The following is a 19074-nucleotide window of genomic DNA, read 5'->3' as shown; positions in this document are numbered from 1 at the left end:
AAAGCGGTAAACGTAAAAACTTAAGCGTAAAGGTTGCCGGTGATCAAGGTAGAGTCTGGCTCTGCCTCAGCCTCCTCGACATGCATCACGTATGCCCTGCCAGTAGTGGGACCCTTGTTCTAAGGGTAATCTGTCGCCTTGTGCCCCTCCTGTTTGCATACGAAGCATCTGAAGGTGCCCCACATGCATTTGCCATACTTTCACGACGGTCCTCCCTCCGGCCTGGGAGCCCTTGGTGCCTGAGGTGGCCGTTGCTGCCCTGGCCTCCTATACTGTCCCTGGGGCTTCTGCTACCCCTGTTGCCTCGACGGCCTTATATACTGTTTCTTCTGCGGCTGAGAACTGGACTGGGCCTAATGTCGCTTCCTCTGCATCTCGAAGTCTATGTCCCTCAAGGTCTGCTCTGCCTGAAAAGCGCAGGATGTGGCCTCATCATAGCACGTCGGTCTCATAAGCATAACATCCCGGCGTATGGTGGGTCTCAGTCCATCCATCAAATGCCTCCACTTCTGAGCGGCATCCCTGGCAATAATGGGCATGAAATGGCAGCCCCTGTCAAACTTCCGAATAAACTCTGCTACAGACGAGTCCCCCTGGCGGAGAATCATAAACTCTCTCATCAAGCAGCCCCTGACATCAGCTGGGAAATACTTTCCGTGAAACATCTCCTTGAACATGTACCACGTGAGAGTAGCCAAGTGCACTGCATGAGTGGCTCCCTCCCACCATAGGGATGGATCATCCCTCAACATATATATGGCGCACCTGACCCGGTCGCGATCTCTCATCTGTAGATACTCATAGTGCATCTCCAGCGATTGAATCCATCCCTCTGCCAAGAATGGATCAGTGGTACCCGCGAACTCCTTCGGGTTGAGCCGTCTAAACTGCTCATAAACATCAGCATGTGGTCGGGGTGCCTTTTGCGCCTTCTGGGCCTGCTCCATAAGCCTAGTTGTACCCTCCAGTACCCGGGTAGCTGCATCCATCGACGGTGGTGGTGGAGGGCCTCTGCCGCCTCCAGGAATATCATATTGACGATCTGCACTGTGGGCGAGTCTGGGAGGCATGATATCTGAACACAGTCCAATTCTAAACGTAACCCATCATGCAATTTAATCTAGTTTTTAAAACATTTAACCATGAAAGTAGCCAAACATGTACTGTAAATCATCGTAAAACGTAAATCGTGTGAACATGCAGGTGATAGTAGTAAAATCATTAAAAATATTTAAAACATAAAAGCTTACGGACTTGAGGCTTTAAGTCTGAGCTGCAGAAGCTGGCGGTGGCACAACTCTATGCAGAACCCTTGCTCTGATACCAACTGTGACGTTTACTAATTTAAAATGCTGCTAAATTTTTTTTTTTTAAAGCTCACATTTTCGAAAATAAACATTTAAATATTTTGCATGCATGCAACCCTACTGAAAAATATGTCATTTAAAAAATTCGTAAATTCTTTGCAGATAAAATACTGTAGTTTAAAAATATCTGACAAATAAAATATTGCAGTTTAAAATTTCCGACACGGCCATAATCTGTGTACATAAAAATAACTCAAATAAACATCCTGACAATCATCACCATAACAAAATCAATGTATCAAAATGTTCAAGTCAACTAAAACTCATAAAAACATGATGTGCGAAAAAGTGTGGTCATCGGGTCGTGTGCACACATCCAGCACTGCCTTCTCAGAATTCGACACCTCCTATCACCTCATCGACATGCTCACCTGCATCATTCACACCTAGTGAGTCTAAAGGCTCAACACACCTGTACTGAGATAACAAATACATATACCTATCATGCAACGGTGAAAAATACCATATTCAACATACATTTCATGATCATGGAAAATCGCATGAATAATCGTAACATGTCAAAACATAACAATAATAGTAGCACATAACTTCATATCAACATATACATGTTCATTTTCTTATTTTGAATTTCGTTCGTCAGCTGTGACATTCGTATTATCATGTCAGTCGATGAATACATCTACGTGTAACCGAGGTACACGGCGGCGAGGACATCAGCGACAGCATAACCCTTCCACTGATCCCTGGCCTTACATGTTATCGTGTCATCGTATTAGTTGCAACCAACTCCCATCCTTCAAAAATGTGTCATCATATTCATCAATTAATAAAAGCACGCATATACATAATTTTTCCTTAAAACCAAGTATGCACCGTATTTTTCCTCAGTGAGCTGCCAGGACAAAAAACTCATCTCGGGTGCTAAATGACCATTTTGCCCCTAGAAACCCAAAATGACCATTTTGCCCCTAGAAACCCAAAATGACCGTTTTACCCCTGGACCTCTAAATTTCGACCCGAAGTTTACCAAACTCCTTAAAACATCCCAAAACATATTTATCAGCATTCCTTAGACATAAACTCGAAATAAACGATTCGTTTTAAAACTTGGACCGGGTTCCGGTTTTAACCCAACTCAACCCAAAACTTAACCAAATTTTTTCCCAACTCAACCCATGACTTAACTATACCAGACCAGCCCCTAAACCTCACATTCCAACCCACTATGACTCACAAAAACAGGGCCACAAGCTGCTGGAAAAATCTGCAAGTCCCCACTCGAAACCCTAGATGCAACAACCCTCCATAATTTCGTCCCTAGCTCAAAACCAAGCGGACCAGCCCCTAAACAACCCCGCCTAGACCACCATAAGACCCTAATAGACCGTCCTAACGCAAGCTCACAGCCCCATGCTCGCCGCAACTTGCCAACGCTTGCTAGACACGGAGGAAGCATCACCCGCGGCAATCCTCTACTCTACCCGATCGAGCGGCTTCGCGGCTAGTTCCAGCAGGGGTCGGACCCTTGTAGGCCTTGTCTCAGACCCACCAGTGCCTGGTCCATGGTCTGGATTGGTCTTTGCATCGCTAGCTCAGCCCCTTGTATGCTATCTCTCCAAAACCGTACCACCCTTAAGCGAAGCAACTCTCGGTCTACAACATACCCTCAACGTCTCAACTCCAACCTATAAACACATTAACCATCGACATGTTCAGCCTCTCATAACCCTGGTTTGACAGCCCCTTGCACCATGGTACAAAAAAAACGTGAGTTGCTAGAAGAATACATATGAAAATCAAAGCAACCGAAGCATAAACGTTTACACATTCAAAGATCATGAAACCTTCAACCATGGCACACATATCAACAAGTATAGAGCATGAATGATGCAAAAATAAAGATACATGGCGTGCCTTGATGTGTAGGTGTTCAAGAACTCGAAGAACCGCGCGTCAGGGAAGCACCGGAGGAGACGGGATGTATCTTGTTTGAAAGAAAAATGGAGGACATGATTTTTGCTGCTGGTTGCTGCTGAAATTCGAGGGTGGAGGTTGCTAATGGGGAGGGAGGAGCGGCCACAATGTTTAAAATAGGGTTAGGGTTGACTTAGGTAGGTTTTAATATAATACAAGCACTAATGGGCCCTAATTTTATCATTAAAAGGGTTTTGAGCCCATTAATCACTAAACCAAACCTAACAAGACCAAAAATGCTCTCGAAAAATATTTCGTTTTGGTGCGTTTTTGAAAATATCGCCCGAGCCCTCAAAAAGTCCTTTGAATCGTTAAAATTTGCGTACCGATTAAAAATACGACCCGACGAGTAAAAATACCCACCAAGGTCTGTTTTCGAAAAACACTCTTAAAAACACCCCGTAATAATTAATTAAAATTGATCATTCAATAAAAAAATATTTTTCCTGATAATCCCCGGTCTTCGTTCCTCGTCCGAGCGCGAAATGCAACTAGAAACTCTAATACATGAAACTTTAAAATTATCGTGAAATAAATCCTAACCATGCAATTATTATACATTAAATGCATAAAATAAATAAACACGTGATTTAAATAAAACCCTAGATTGCATGCATTCGGGTTACGTAAATTTAAATTTCTCGGACCTTACACTGACAGTCCGTACCAAAGCAGAACAGTCGACGATTCCACGGATATTAATCATTAAATGCATTCAACGTGACCGTTATAATCGAAGACTACATATAGCTAATGGATTCAATTGCAGAATGTTAATACACAGTGAACGAACTATCCCGTTGTGATTTATTCTCAAGTTTATTCAGTTTACAAATCACACAATTTAACTCTTACTTCAGTGTATTTATTCGTAGCATTCAGGCTACTTATTAGAGTTATTCAGTTATCCATTGACAATTGTTGAAAACTAAGAGTTTCAGTTTGACATTGTATAAGTCCAACTGAAGTGGATTATTACAGTTTGTTGTACCTTAGCCAAAATATTCAATTTTTCTTTCATTTTAACTCCGCACTATTATTAGTTAATTGATCGATATAGACATACAAGATTTGCATATTTCTCAAAAGAACCTATTTGTATCCGAAAAGATTTCAAAATGCCAAAGTGTTTATTCAACCCTACCTTCTAAACACTTTACCCATATTAATCGATCTTAACAGTTAGTATGTTCGAGGTTTTTCGTCTCATCTTATATCAGCATAGTTGATCAGCTTTTGATTAGCTCAGTGATCTTTCAGCAAATTAGTCTAGTTTAGATAAAATTCACAATTTATTTAAGTTAAATCAGTTAACCAAAACTTATATTCAAATTTTAATTTTAACGCTTCTGTTACCATTGCCACCATTGATTGGACTCACCTTCATGGTGAAGAGGAGGCTAATGCCACTTTTTGTGTTTCTGCTCCAACTTCGTAAACCGTTCCAAAGGATCATCTCCGGAAAATCCAAGTTATTGTTTGATTCTTCTTTGTTGGCGTAAGAATGAATATTTCGATTGTTGAAGTTGTTGGATTTGTCCCGGTTGGAGAGCAGTGCCTCAGTTATTTTCTGGATAGAATCCTCCATCAGGTGAAGGTTGATTGTAATATCGATCTCCAACGTCCCCTGTCTCTAACTTCTCGATCCTCTCTTAATTAGTGGCCATATGAACATATCTCTGGTACCAATAATTGGTCTCAACCAAAAGACAAAATGATGATGCTAAATTATAATTCTACGAGAATTAAACCTCAAATGATGAAATTTGTTTATTTAAAGAGCTTTCTCTTTTCTTGCTCGTTTCAGAAGAGCTTGGATAGAAAAGAGAAATAACAACCAAATTATAAAAATAAGGCCACTAACGGGCTGTCAACAAAAATAACAAGACTTGTCCAAAGTAGATTAAACAAATACTATGTTGACTTATACGTAAGACATCTCGTGATCTTCTCTCTTTAATTCCAAGTATTTTGGGTTCCTCTTGGGCCCTCTTTTGGATCTTCTTGGCTCGTCGGTTTCTTTCTCATAAATCAAAGACATGGGTGGTGGCTAGTACCATATGTTTTGAAATATCATACAGATTATATGTTAATAAATGCACAAATCTAATTTCTGAAAATATAAAAACTTGAATTCTGAATTTGTTATAGACCTAAAAATGAAAATTATTTTTTATGCAATTTTTGATTAGACAATTAACCACTTGTATGATTTTATACAGTGTATGTTTGAAAATAGTTTCTTTTACCAATACCACATGAAGCTACATCAACCTCTTTGTACTAAAAATATTTTTAAATGTTTTAGATAATTGGTCGAAGAAGCAAATCTCAAGCCACAATAATTTCGACATGAAACGGCTAAAATTAGATTTCACCGCAACTTCATGTCTGAAGCTAGTAAAAGCTTGTAAGTTCTATAAAATATAATATTTTAAAAATAATCTATTAAGATATTTTGATAAATATGATTATATAACTTAAAGATGATATAATTAATAACACAATATCTTTTTACAATGACAATTACAAAAAAGGTGTAACATTATGAAAATAGTGCAAATAATTAATTGTAATTTTTTAAAGTATAACTTGGTAATATCAACTTCGGTTAAGTTTCAAGTATAATTTCTCTTTTGCCTCACTCGATTTTACGATAAAGAGCATTTTGTTCACAAAGTTTTTGGCTCTGTTATTACAAAAATAGATAAAAGCAAAAAAAAAGAAAAAGAAACCGAAATCAGGTGAACATGTATTGAAATCCATACAAAACAACGAACAGTAGGTTATATTATTGAACGAAATCCACTTCAATGTCTGCTGAATTCCAGCTTAACGTGCTGCTTCCACAATTTTCTGAAAAAAAAAAAAGTCCCAAATCTCAACTCTCAACAGGTTGATATAATATGATATAACAGCCTATTTTTTCATAAAGATCAGGGAACTCACCCATGAACGTGAATGTGTCGTATAATACAATATTCTTAGGTGCAACTTAATTCAAGGGATGGGAACTTTAAAACTCGAGTCAAACTTTGAATTAAATAAATATGTGAAATCAACAAATTCTTCACATCAAATTGTGCTTGTAGCCCAACTTATTAGCATCTTATGGCATACCGCTAAGTCTAAGAACTAGCATTAGATTTCCAAGCTCAACAAACAATCTAAAAGACGAGACAAGTACCTCTTCCTTCTTGCCTCCACCGAATAACTTGTATCCTCCGAAGATAACCAAACCCCATCCGGATAAAGATACGATCACAATCTGTAAAGCCGTAAAGAAACCCATCAAATGTATATGGTAATACCAATTTAAAATTATTGACATTGTAAGATGACCAGATAAGAAGATAAGGATTGGAAAAAGAAGTGGAAACAAAAGAACGCTAGTGATTTTCAAGTTCGCATGTGCGAAAGCAAATACACTTCCACTACAACTGATGCATGCGGGAACGAAGATACTTTGCAGTATTATGGGAGTTCAGTTGCACAAAATTGGTTAAATATAAACAATTGCCAAATGAGAAATTCTTCTTTATTCAAACACGACCTTTGAATTCAACAATTCCATAGTCTTGATCAAAAGCGAGAGAAAAAAAACAAATGCAGTCATGTGAGCACACAATTATTACTACTTATTGAAGAAATATGTGAGAGGTACAACTATTAATTCCCCAGATATTTAATGCCCATATGGCATAGTTCATGCAAAAGCTTTTACATAACATGTACAGCAGCCTTATATAGAAATATTCAAATTCTTCACTAGAGGAGGTTTTGAGAATCAAAGAGCCCAAAGTTGGATCCATGCAAATATGAGCACGATTTGCACCCAATTGCTTGGTGGAGTATGGCCGACATAATAATTACACCCACCCTTCGACAACCAACCTATAGGATGACACCCTTTGGCTAGGCAAATTAATTACGTGAGTAGCATTTCATATCTAATCATAACAAAATATCGATCGCGCATCCCATAAACTCCATGATTGCTACAGGTTCAGTCACAGTAGCTAAAGAGGTCTCCCCAAATTAGTCTAAATAGCAACCTCTCGAGTTTTCTTACTCCTTTTCTCCAAATGTATCGCCATCTTTTCTGGTGCACCGATCTTAGATTCTATTCATGTAATTGCCATGTTCAACCTCCCATAGTCGGATCCAACAGGTCGGGTTATATTTATGATCATAAATTTATAAATTCACTTAATGTGAGAAAGAAAACTGACACGATCCTTGATAACCGGATTGATCCCAAAACTATGCCCTTTGAAAAGAAAACCATCCACTCCCCTAGCCCAGAGTTGGTATTTTTAACCAATGCGGAAAGTTATAACCGAATACTTCATTGTGACACCCCCGCCCAGTTCTTTTAGTGTGCCAAAGTTGGCTCATTAAAGTTGAGGCCTCCAGCCCAGTTCTTTTAGGTGGCTCAAGAAATTGGCAACCATCCTTAGTGACTGTAAATTATCCAATCAATGGGGAGAGATCCGACTGAATTAAGACCCATAAATGCTCAGACTTTCTTCAAGTGTTGGAAATACTTTAAGCTTCAATGGCATTTTGAGCATTTGACAACAACTGGACAGTGAGCTGGCTAAAGGGTTTTACATGAACCAAATTTGTGCAATAAGGTTAGCTCATTAATGTTGTTCTGGTGAAAGTTCAATCTCTATTTCTGCATCAAAACTGCTTAATTTTTTTAAAAAAAAAACCACCAATGGAGCATCCGTACAAGAAACACTAGTTTTGGGTTGGATCTGGAGGATCCAATGAAGAAAACCCCACCTTTCTGCAGGCATTTTAAAGAGTTTGGGACCATCAAAAACTTTTTATCCAACCCAAAACATGGGCTCCATGGAAAAATATCAGGTACAACAGATGAATATATTTGTGATGCAATAGGTCAATCACTCAGCAGTTTTCCTCATATATGTTAAAGGGCACTACTATGTGTTGCAAACTGAGAACCATAGAGGCTGCACTATCTCATGCACACCAACGGCATAAAATAATTTTTCAAGTTGCCTGCTCAGGCTTTCGATTTTATATTTTTTTAGTAGTTTGTTTACCGGTTATGGCACAATAGGAAAAAATTAAGGGCATGTGATTGGGGCATAAGCATAAATAGTTTTTCTCTCATCCTGCCTCCTTGCTGCTCCGTGCTACTTGATAATTAGTCAAGACTGTTCCGACCCTAATATTCAGAAACCAACGCACAAGGTAGTAGCAAGAGGGAAAACCATGTTATCCTTTCAAGTTTCAATTCAAGGGAAGAATATCTTCAAACCACAAACAGCCAGTTGTTCAATAAGGATTGTTAGAAATTAATCTTCTTCCAAGAACTGCGACGATGTCCAGGACGTACAACATATGAACCTGGACTTTGCAACTTCAATTCCCTTGTGAAAATATGATAACGTCCAAGATGTTCCTATGTAAACCTGGATGTTTCCTTCACACGATAACTTCAGTTCATGGAATTCTCAGTGTTGATTGTTTGTAGTTTTGTGTGCAGAGCAGAGATAAAGAACACAATGAATGCATGAACAATAAGAACAACAGTAATTTACGTTGTTCAGCCGTTTGATCGGCCTACATCCATGGGAGGAACCACCACCACCTTTGTCGAATGATTCAAGAGAAATTTTTCCCAAGTACAAGTCTATCACAGTGAAAAAGTTACAATCGAGACTGTTTCCCTCGATCTCTCTGACTCTTCTCTGTTCCTTGCACTTTCTTCGATCTCTCTAATATCAGGTGTTTCTCGATTCTATCTGCTTGTGGTGACTCTTACTCTCATATCTTCTGTAACTGCCTTTCTACTTTTCTTATAACAAAGGCACCGGCTGTACCAGTTACCACTCGACTTTCCCTTTTGTAAGCGGTAACCATTCCAAAACTTGAGCTCAACCTATCAGCTTGTAATTCTGGCCAGTAACCGCATGCAAGTCGTTGATATCGTGTGTTGAATATAACGCATAAAAGTCAAACTTGAAGGACACCACACCACATTCAACAATCTCTACCTTGTCTTTAAGTTTGGTTGTTCCTCCTTTCCACCCGGAGCTATTTTTCTTCCGCTGCCCTAATCAAGTTCGAACAATGCCTGAACTTAACATGAGGCAATGCCTTAGTTAACATGTCTGTGGAATTGTCTTTTGTGTCAACCTTTTCCAGCTTAATTTCTCCTTTTGAAATTATATCTCTTACGAAAGTGCAGTTTCACATCAATGTGCTTCGATCTTTCATGAAACACCTGGTGTTTAGATAAATGATTACACTTTGGTTATCACAAAAGACCACAAAATGTTCATGTTTCAGACCTAACTCTGTCACCATTCCCTTTTAACCATATGGCTTCTTTTACAGCCTCAGTCACTGCTATATATTCAGCTTGTGTAGACTTCACAACTGACTGAAGTGTAGACTTCCAACTAACTGTTGTTCCATAGACTGTAAACACAAATCTCGTCAGTTACTTCCTTGTATCAAGGTCCCAGTATAATCTGAGTTCACATATCCAACCACAGTTGAATTTGTTTCCCCTTGGCTTCCAAACAATAAGCCCAAGCCTGATGTCCCATTCAAGTACCTCATAATCCACTTCAAGGCTTCCCAATGCGCCCTCCCCGGATTTGCCATGAATCTAGACACTAAACTTAAAGCATGAGCAAAGTCAGGGCGGCTACACACCATCTCATACATTACACTCCCCTTCACTTGTTGAAACTATTATCATCTGCTGCCATGAGCGCACAAAAGACATTAAATCTTCTTGAACAAATCTTAAAGGAGGTCTGATCTGTCTTCTTTGTCTATCCCTTGCAAGTCTATAGGATTTCACCTCATCACCAGGTTGGAGTTGTTGCTGATCAGTCCTTCCCTGATCCTCATTTTCTTCATTTGTTTCTTGAGGTGTAGATTCATTTTGGAGCTCCACCTCAACTGGTGAACTGTCAAGTTCATAACTTGGTTGTGTCAAACTGCTTTTTGAGGCATATCCCTTTTTGTTTCATCAAATGTAATATCCCTTATGTTGAAACATCTTGGCCCAATGGACTATAAATTCCATACTTTATATCCTTTGACTCCTGGATATCCAACAAATATACACCTCCTTGCCCTGGCTTCAAGCTTGTCATGTTTAACATGGGCAAAATCTAGACACCCAAATACTCTTAACATTGAATAATATGCCGGTCTGCCACTCTATAATTCCATAGGGGTTTTGAATTCAATGGCACTAAAAGGGCATCTGTTTATTAAGTGACTGCAGCTTCTCCCAGAATGTCTTTGGTAGTCCAGCATTAAGTATCATGCACTACCCTTTCTAACAAAGTGCGGCTCATTCTTTCTGCCAGCCATTCTGTTGAGGAGTTACACTGATAGTTCTGTGCCTCATCCTTTGACTTGAGAATATAAATCCAAACCCATCTTGAGTAATCATAACAATTGACAGAAAATACCTTCCTCCTCCATGAGTTGGGGTCTTTGAAGGTCCCCAAAGATCTGAATATACATACTCAAAAGGCTCGCATGTTGTGTGTTTGGCTTAGACAAACTTTACTCTCTCAGTCTTCCTCAATAGTACTATATGGACTACCAAAGACATACATGGATACGGGTACGAGTATCGTATCGAATACGATACGGATACGACGACACGTCAAATCAAAATTTGAAAATATAAGACACGATACAGCTAGGATACGACAATCAATAAAATATATATAAATATTATATATATTTATATTTATATATATATAAATTTAGTATTGAAAAGTAAAAATTTTAGAGATAGATGTAATAGTTCATTAATCATAATATCTTAAGTACAAAATATTATTTAGGGATAGATGTAATATTTTGAGCAGAAATAGAATGAAAGAGACGGACAACTGTATAAAGATGGATGTAAAAATTAAAGAGATAGATGTAATATTATATAGATAGATGTAATATTTTGAGTAGAAATGGAATGAAAGAGACGGACAAATGTATAGAGATAGATGTAATATTTTGAGCAAAAATAGAATTAAAGAGACGGATAAATGTGTAGAGATAGATGCAAAAATTATAGAGAGAGATGTAATATTTTGAGCAGAAATAGAATGAAAGAGACGTACAAATGTATTTAGGGATTTAAAAGCCCAGCCCAATTTATTTTAAATTATTTTCCTTTAGTCCTTAGAAATTTTAATTGTTTTAATTAACCCCTAAAACTTTTAAATATTTGCAATTTTGCCCAAACGTATCCGAAAAACGAATCCACGCCGTATCCATGACGTGTCCTCGACGTGTCAAAAACGTATCCGACTAGTCAACCCTAAACAAAGTCAACGACATGGATTTTGAGGTATCGGTATCCGTATCCGTGTCATATCCGTATCCGATACTTGAAAAAAAAAATTTTAAGGTATCCATGCTACATAGTATAGTACTCACACTAGCTTGAATCTTTATCACCACACAGCAAGTTTTGTTTTTCTAATCCAAGAAGTTTTACATGTCCTAGTCTCAAATGAACATAGGAGTGTCTTGGTTGCTGAATTCTGAACCATAGCAGATCCACCAATCACAGTTCTGCGCTGTAGAACATATAGAATGTTTCTTTTAACCCCTTTCATGATGATTAAAGAGCCTTTGTGGATTTTCAGTAGCCCCTGATCTGATTTGAAACTATATCCATTTGAATCAAGTGTTCCTAGAGATATTAAGTTTCTCTCAAGTTATGGGACATATCTAACATGTTGAAGTATCCTGTCAATACCATAGTGAAGCCTTAGTCTAACAATGCATATTCCTTTCACGTGACAGGCCTTGTTATTCCCTAGAAGAACCAGTCCGTCATTAGATTGTGTCAGTGTCTCAAACCATGACTCTGTCATGTGCGTGTGAAAAGAGCACCCAAAATCCAAGATCCATTCATTGCTTGATGCAGAGTCTGCAACAGCTAGTACTTCAGCAAAATCATGACCATCAGAAACCATTGATGCTTCCATAGATGTCAAGGACGCAAGGCAGACATCGAGGCACACAAGAGACATGGTGCCTTAGGCACAAGGCGAGGTGCGTGTCTTACCGAAGCAAGTCGCATTTTTTAAATTTTTAAATTTAAATTAAATTTAAATTTTTAATTTAAAAATATATTTATGTTAAAATAAATATATTAAAATCATAGTTGTAAAAGCGAGGCGACTTGGATGCGCTTCGGATCCATCAGATTGATGAAGCGCACGCTTCTGGGCGCTTTTGTTGGGATGTTGGAGCGATCGCTTGTGCGCTTCTGCACAATTGTTATTTTAAAATCTGCCCAATTCCAGGTTTAGCCCAAGTCCAATTTAGCCCAAGTCCAGAATAAAAATTAAACCCAGCCCAAGTCCACAATAAAAATCTCTAACGTTGCTTAACAATTCTGAAGTCGTGTTGCTGCTGTATCACTGCGTGTGAACCCTCTCTGCCTCAGCCTCTGCCTTGCCGCCGCCGCTCAGCCGCCGCCTTGTTCACTTCTCATTTGCTAGCCAAAAATTGGCAAACCCTAATTTTAAGAATTTTGTAAAAAATTTTAAATTGTGTTTTTTTTTTATTTTTAATAATATAATAGATGATTTGTATTTATATTTCAGTATTTAACCATGTCAAACACAACAATTCCATCAAATCGAAAAGACATTGCTTGGAATTATGCAACACTTCCGGATCCTAAAAATCCAAATATTGTATGTTGTTTTTGTGCTAAAATAACAAATGGTGGGATTTATCGGCACAAACTACATTTGGTTGGGGGCAATAGAAATGTGAAAGCTTGTCCGAAGTGTCCTGAGCATGTTAAAGAAGAAATTAAAGAATTCATGCAAAAAAAGATTGTTTTGAAGAATCAAATGGATGATATTCCTCATTTAGATGATATTGTTGATTTGGAAAAAAATGAAGATGATGATGATATTCAAACTAAATTGAAAAGGAAACGACCAATGTCCTCCGGCCCTACGGTGCAGGGTAAAAAGTGTAAACAAGCAGGGCCTATTGATTTTCATTTTGCGAAAGGTGTTGAAGAAATTGTCAGACAGACATGTGCTAAAAATAAAGGCCAATATGATGAAAATAAAAAGAAATTAAGAGAAGATGCGGTTCAGAAATTTGCTACGTGGATGTATGANTGAGCATGTTAAAGAAGAAATTAAAGAATTCATGCAAAAAAAGATTGTTTTGAAGAATCAAATGGATGATATTCCTCATTTAGATGATATTGTTGATTTGGAAAAAAATGAAGATGATGATGATATTCAAACTAAATTGAAAAGGAAACGACCAATGTCCTCCGGCCCTACGGTGCAGGGTAAAAAGTGTAAACAAGCAGGGCCTATTGATTTTCATTTTGCGAAAGGTGTTGAAGAAATTGTCAGACAGACATGTGCTAAAAATAAAGGCCAATATGATGAAAATAAAAAGAAATTAAGAGAAGATGCGGTTCAGAAATTTGCTACGTGGATGTATGATGCCGGAATTCCTTTTAATGCTGTTAAATATGATTTTTTGAAACCTTTTATTGATGCTATTGGGACTTTTGGAGTGGGAATGAAACCTCCATCATATCATGAAGTAAGAGTTAAGTGTTTGAAGAAGGAGTTGGCAAATACGAACCTGCTTCTCAAATCACACGAAGAAAATCATGCTAGGTATGGTTGTACAATCATGGCAGATGGGTGGACGGATAAAAAAAGTAGAACTCTTATAAATTTTTTGGTAAATAGTCCTAAAGGAGGCATATTTGTCGAATCGGTGGATGCTTCAAGTTATTCTCACACTGCTGATAAGATGTAGAAGTTACTGTTTAAATTTGTGAATCGAATTGGAGAACAGAATGTGGTTCAGGTTGTAACAGATAATGCAAGCTGCAATGTTAGAGCAGGTAATATTTTAAATTGCAAATTGAAATAAAAATCTGATTTTTCAATTTTTAAAGTAAATTTACTTCATATTTTCATGTCGTCTTTTGGAAAACAATTTTCCACACTTGTATTGGACGCAGCTCATTGCTTAGATTTGATGCTTGAGTAAATATTCAAAATTCCTAGCCTCAAAAAATTGCATGAACGGGCATTGATGGTGAATGGTTATATTTACAATAGACCACAATTGTTGAACATGATGAGGGAGTTTACTGGACAGAGAGACATGGTAAGAACTGCAAAGACTCGTTTCGCAACTGCTTTTTTGACTTTATAGCGGTTTCAAGTTCAACAAGCAAATCTGATAAAGATGTTTACATCTGAAAAGTGGGCAAAAAGTCGATATTCTAGAGAGGCGGCTGGAATACGTGTTGCAAAAGTGATATTGATGCCTTCTTTTTGGAAAACTACAGTTTTTGCATTAAAAGTTGGCGGCCCATTGCTGAAAGTATTGCGGCTAGTAGACGGTGAAAAAAGGTCCCCAATGGGTTACATCTATGAGGCAATGGACAGAGCCAAAGAAGCTATTGCTGCATCATTTAATAATAATTTGAAATCATCGACAAAAGATGGAACGTTCAACTCCATCATCCTTTGCATGCTGCTGGATATTTCTTAAATCCTGAGTTTTTTTACTCAAATCGTGACATAGAAAATGATGAAGAAGTGTTGGAGGGTCTATACAAATGCATAGCTAGATTGGTGCGAGGTGAAGATTTACAAGATAAGATTACAAATCAATTGGATAAATACAAAAAAGCAGGACTTTTTGGTTTACCCATGGCTATTAGACAAAGAGCTTCAAAATCACCAGATAAATAATATTTAGTGCAATATTAATTTATTTCTCAAACATTACTTATAGTATAAATACAAACTTTGAATGATAAGAAATGTAATCTTATATTTTTTTGTGTTTCAACTTTCAAGCTGATTGGTGGTCTTCTTATGGTGCATCAACACATGAATTGAAAACATTTGCAATGAAGATTTTGTACCTCACATGCTATTCTTCAGGTTGTGAACGTAATTGGAGTGTATTTGAACATGTAAGTTAGAAGTTTTTTTTACATATTAAATTTTATATTATGGAGTATAAACCTAACTTCTTACTTTTTATTTTTTTGGCAGATACATTCTAAAAAAAGAAATAGGTTGTCTCAACAACGATTGAATGATTTGGTATATATCAAATACAACAGAGCGTTGAGGCGAAAATATGGCATGCGAGATAAGATTGATCATATTTCTTTGTCAGAAATAGATGATAGTAACGAATGGTTGTTGGGAAAGTTGGATGATAGTGATAATGAGAATGATGATAACGAGTTGGTCTTTGAAGATGATGATTTGCGTTGGAGTGATGTAGCACAAGCGGTTGGGGTTGGTGAAAGTGCATATGACTTTCGATCTTGAAATGCATCTACTTCAAAAGGAGCGTCATCATCCACTTCAGCAAAAAGAAAGCAATCTTCAGCTCGAACTAGTATTGTGGATGAAGAAGAGATCAACATTGATGTTGAGACTGAAGAAGAAGAAGATATCGATGGATACAAATCAACTGATGGGGCTGATGACGTAGATTTGGAAAATGAAGATGACGATTATAATAACATTTGATATTTCATCTATCACATTTTGAAAGACTTTTATTTTATTGATAATATTTTGTTTATTGCGCTTTTTTCCGTATAGCGTGCGCTTCGCTTTGCGCTTTGCGCTTGAAGCCCCAAGACACTTGAGCGTTTTTTTACGCCTCGCGCTTTTGACAACTATGATTAAAATATGAAATATTTAAGTCACAATGTCACTTAAAACAAAAAATAACTAATAAGTTCATAGTAATTAGTAAAATGATTAAAATTCTTCAATTATCCAAATTAAGTCCATTTCTTTCCATTGAATCATCGGTACCCAGAACTTTCAGACTTGTATTCTTCTTGGTCTTCATAATTTTCTTGATCAAGATCAATTTCTTCTTTCTCTCTATCCAAAAAATGTGAGTCGGTATTTTTTTGGTTGTTTTAGATGTCGATGCCTTCACCTCGTTCTTATATCCAGCGCTCTCTTCTTCTGGTTCTATCATTGGAGCGTTGGATTGCTAGGATTTGGGTTTAAGCTTTTTTGATTTAAACAAGTAATTGAAAAATAAGTGAACTTCCAAAGCTAGTCTAGGGCTCGCTTTAGTGAATTGCTGCACCTGGGGTTAGGGTCCTTGCCTGGTGACGCCTCTCGCCTTAGGCCTTTGACAACTATGGATGCTTCATCATTTTCCTTTGGTTTTTCTAAGGGCTTCTTCCTATCTAGGCAGTTTCTTTTAATATGTCCCTCTTTGTGACAGTGGAAGCATTTGTATTTTCCTTGGCTCTTGGATCCTGATCGATCTTTCTTCACTTTTGGATTCTTCTTCTCGGTTCTGCCTCGGATGAACAAGCCTTCGCTTTGTTTTTTATTGTTTATATGGAGATTCTTTTGCAACTCCTTTGATTGTATTGCAGACTGAACTTCTTCTAGAGATATACTTTGTTCCCTTCCATAGATCATTGCATCTTTGAAATTTTCATATGATCTTGGCAGGGCATTCGGAGAATTAATGTCTTGTCGTCATCCACCAATTTGATCTCCATATATTACAGATCATCCAAGATCTTGATAAATTCATCTATTTGGGCCGAAAGGCTTTTGTCTTCACCAATCTTGCAGGAGTACAATCTTTGTTTCAAGTATAGGCGATTGGCTAGAGACTTCGTCATGTACAATTTTTCCAGTTTAAGCCACATCTCCGCAGCAGTCTTCTCCCTTGAAACTTCACGTAGTGCTTTATCACCGAGGCGTAGAATTATTGCACTTAGTGCCCTGTCCATGATACCGTTTATTCCCTTTATCAGAGAGTGTACAGGACATCTCCTCCTTCCCTTACAGAACCTCTGCAAGACCTTGTTGTACAAGAATTGCCCTCATTTTAATCCTCCAAAGACCAAATTAGTTTACTGGAAAACTTCTCAATGTCAAACTTCATTGAACCCATATCTTCTTGATCGAGAATTCGATTCCCATGGACGGTGCCACTTGTTAGAAATTAATCTTCTTCCAAGAACTGCGACAATGTCCAGGACGTACAATAGATGAATCTGGACTTTGCAACTTCAATTCCCTTGTGAAAATATGATATCAAAGATGTTCCTATGTAAACGTAGAAGTTTCCTTCACACGATAACTTTAGTTCAAGGATTCTCAGTGTTGATCGTTTGTAGTTTTGTGTGCAGAGCAGAGATAAAGAACACAATGAATACATGAACAATAAGAACAACAGTAATTTGCGTTGTTCAGCCGTTTGATCGGCCTACATCCACGGGAGGAACAACCACCACCTTTGTTGAATGATTCAAGAGAGATTTTTCACAAGTACAAGTCTATCACAGTGAAAGAGTTACAATTGAGACTTTTTCCCTCGATCTCTCCGACTCTATCTCTGTTCCTTGCACTTTCTTGGATCTCTCTAATCTCAGGTGTCTGCATGTGGTGACTCTTACTCTCACAGCTTCTGTAACTGCCTTTCTGGTCTTCTTATACCGAAGGCACCGGCTATCCAGTTACCACTCAACTTTCTCTTTTGTAATCCGTAACCATTCCAACACTTGAGCTCAACCTATCAGCTTGTAGTTCTGGCCAGTAACCGCATGCGAGTCGTTGATATTTTGTGTTGAATATAACCCACAAAAGTCATACTTGAAAGACACCAAATTCAACAAGGATATTGCCAAAAATAGCCAAAACATTGCTCCTAAATGCTAAAATCCTCATTATATATCTCAACTTATGCAGTCAAACTTGAGAATTATATGATCAACCATGACATATGATAAATAAAAAGAATAAAAATAGAAATCTTTATAAATAGAATGAATCAACAAATTCCCACAAAAAAATAAACAAAACAAAACCTCCAAAATAGTTGAGATATTTCATAACCTCCAAATATCTAAAAATTTCATAGAAAAAAAAAACTCACATGCTCTTCCTTCCAGTTTCCCGGATTCATTGGTTCTTTCCAGAAATCAACCTTTGGTGGCCCATGGTGTTCTGCAAATTCGATAGGCAGATATTCAGCATAAAGAAAAAGGTAAATAACGAAAATCAAAAGGGGTGAAAACGATACATAAAAAAAACATGGAACATGTCGACATAGCTAATGAATAGACTGATCTGAAATGTGAGGTTAAAATAAATACCGGCGGCGCTAGCGAGACCGCGGCGGTGAACTAAAGAGGCGGATCGAGACGCCGCCACCGACGGGGAGGAAGATGAGAGCTTGGCGAGGTTCGCGGCTTGGCGAGCCAATGAAGCGGCCATTGCTTTTGTCCACACACTAGGTTGTAGAGAAAATGGAAAAGTTTGGCTCAGCCGATGGAGCATAGGTATAAAAGGGTATGATGATACGACACCGAATCATGGAAGCATCATTGAACCCTATTTTTTGAATGATAAATTAGAATACTGATAATATCAAATAATTTTAAATTATTCAATTGATTATTAATTATTAATCAATAAATTGATCGAATTCAACATAAAAAATATTAATTAATAATTATTGTGCATTTAGCTCGAATGAGCTATTTAATTACACGTACCTACTAACCATTTTTAATTTACAAAAACTCATATGAAATCATCTCATTGATCGATTTTGTCATTATGACAAAATTGATCTCTATTTATTAAAAATAATTTACTTTTTACGTCAAAAATATTATTTTTCATAAATATGAATTGAATCAACCTATTTCCCGAACATAAATTCGTAAGATCTT

General features: G+C 37.5%; 2 protein-coding genes and 1 long non-coding RNA gene across 3 annotated transcripts; 1 reads left to right on the top strand and 2 right to left on the bottom strand.

Annotated features, from left to right (window-relative positions):
* Window positions 1-353: 353 nt before the first annotated feature.
* LOC140983834 (uncharacterized) lies at window positions 354-1070 on the bottom strand. Its single transcript, XM_073450991.1, has one exon. It carries the CDS (start codon window positions 1068-1070, stop codon window positions 354-356), a length of 717 nt encoding a protein of 238 aa, XP_073307092.1.
* Window positions 1071-5898: 4828 nt separating this feature from the next.
* Window positions 5899-18725, bottom strand: LOC140984549 (uncharacterized). The gene is made up of 4 exons (XM_073452058.1): window positions 18493-18725; window positions 18273-18343; window positions 6490-6570; window positions 5899-6158 (listed from the first exon to the last, which is right to left on the bottom strand). The coding sequence occupies exons 1-4, from the start codon at window positions 18674-18676 to the stop codon at window positions 6135-6137; spliced, it is 360 nt and encodes a 119-aa protein (XP_073308159.1). The 5' UTR covers window positions 18677-18725; the 3' UTR covers window positions 5899-6134.
* LOC140984550 (uncharacterized) lies at window positions 6577-12421 on the top strand. The gene is made up of 2 exons (XR_012176631.1): window positions 6577-10895; window positions 11742-12421. It is a non-coding gene; the product is annotated as an uncharacterized lncRNA (long non-coding RNA).
* Window positions 18726-19074: the final 349 nt, after the last annotated feature.

This window comes from Primulina huaijiensis, chromosome 9, assembly GCF_012295235.1.
Source record: "Primulina huaijiensis isolate GDHJ02 chromosome 9, ASM1229523v2, whole genome shotgun sequence".
In the NCBI taxonomy this organism is placed as follows: domain Eukaryota; kingdom Viridiplantae; phylum Streptophyta; class Magnoliopsida; order Lamiales; family Gesneriaceae; genus Primulina; species Primulina huaijiensis.
The sequence above is the reverse complement of the archived record's forward strand: the minus strand, read 5'-3'. Positions and strand labels throughout refer to the sequence as shown.

Excerpts from the sequence above, each read along its gene's own strand:
- LOC140984549 (XM_073452058.1), bottom strand. The coding sequence starts at position 18,676 with ATGCTCCATCGGCTGAGCCAAACTTTTCCATTTTCTCTACAACCTAGT. Across the intron at positions 6,571-18,272 it reads GAAACTGGAAGGAAGAGCAT|ATTGTGATCGTATCTTTATC; the intron begins GTGAGTTTTTTT and ends ACGGCTTTACAG. Across the intron at positions 6,159-6,489 it reads GTGGAGGCAAGAAGGAAGAG|AAAATTGTGGAAGCAGCACG; the intron begins GTACTTGTCTCG and ends TTTTTTTTTCAG.
- LOC140983834 (XM_073450991.1), bottom strand. The coding sequence starts at position 1,070 with ATGCCTCCCAGACTCGCCCACAGTGCAGATCGTCAATATGATATTCCT.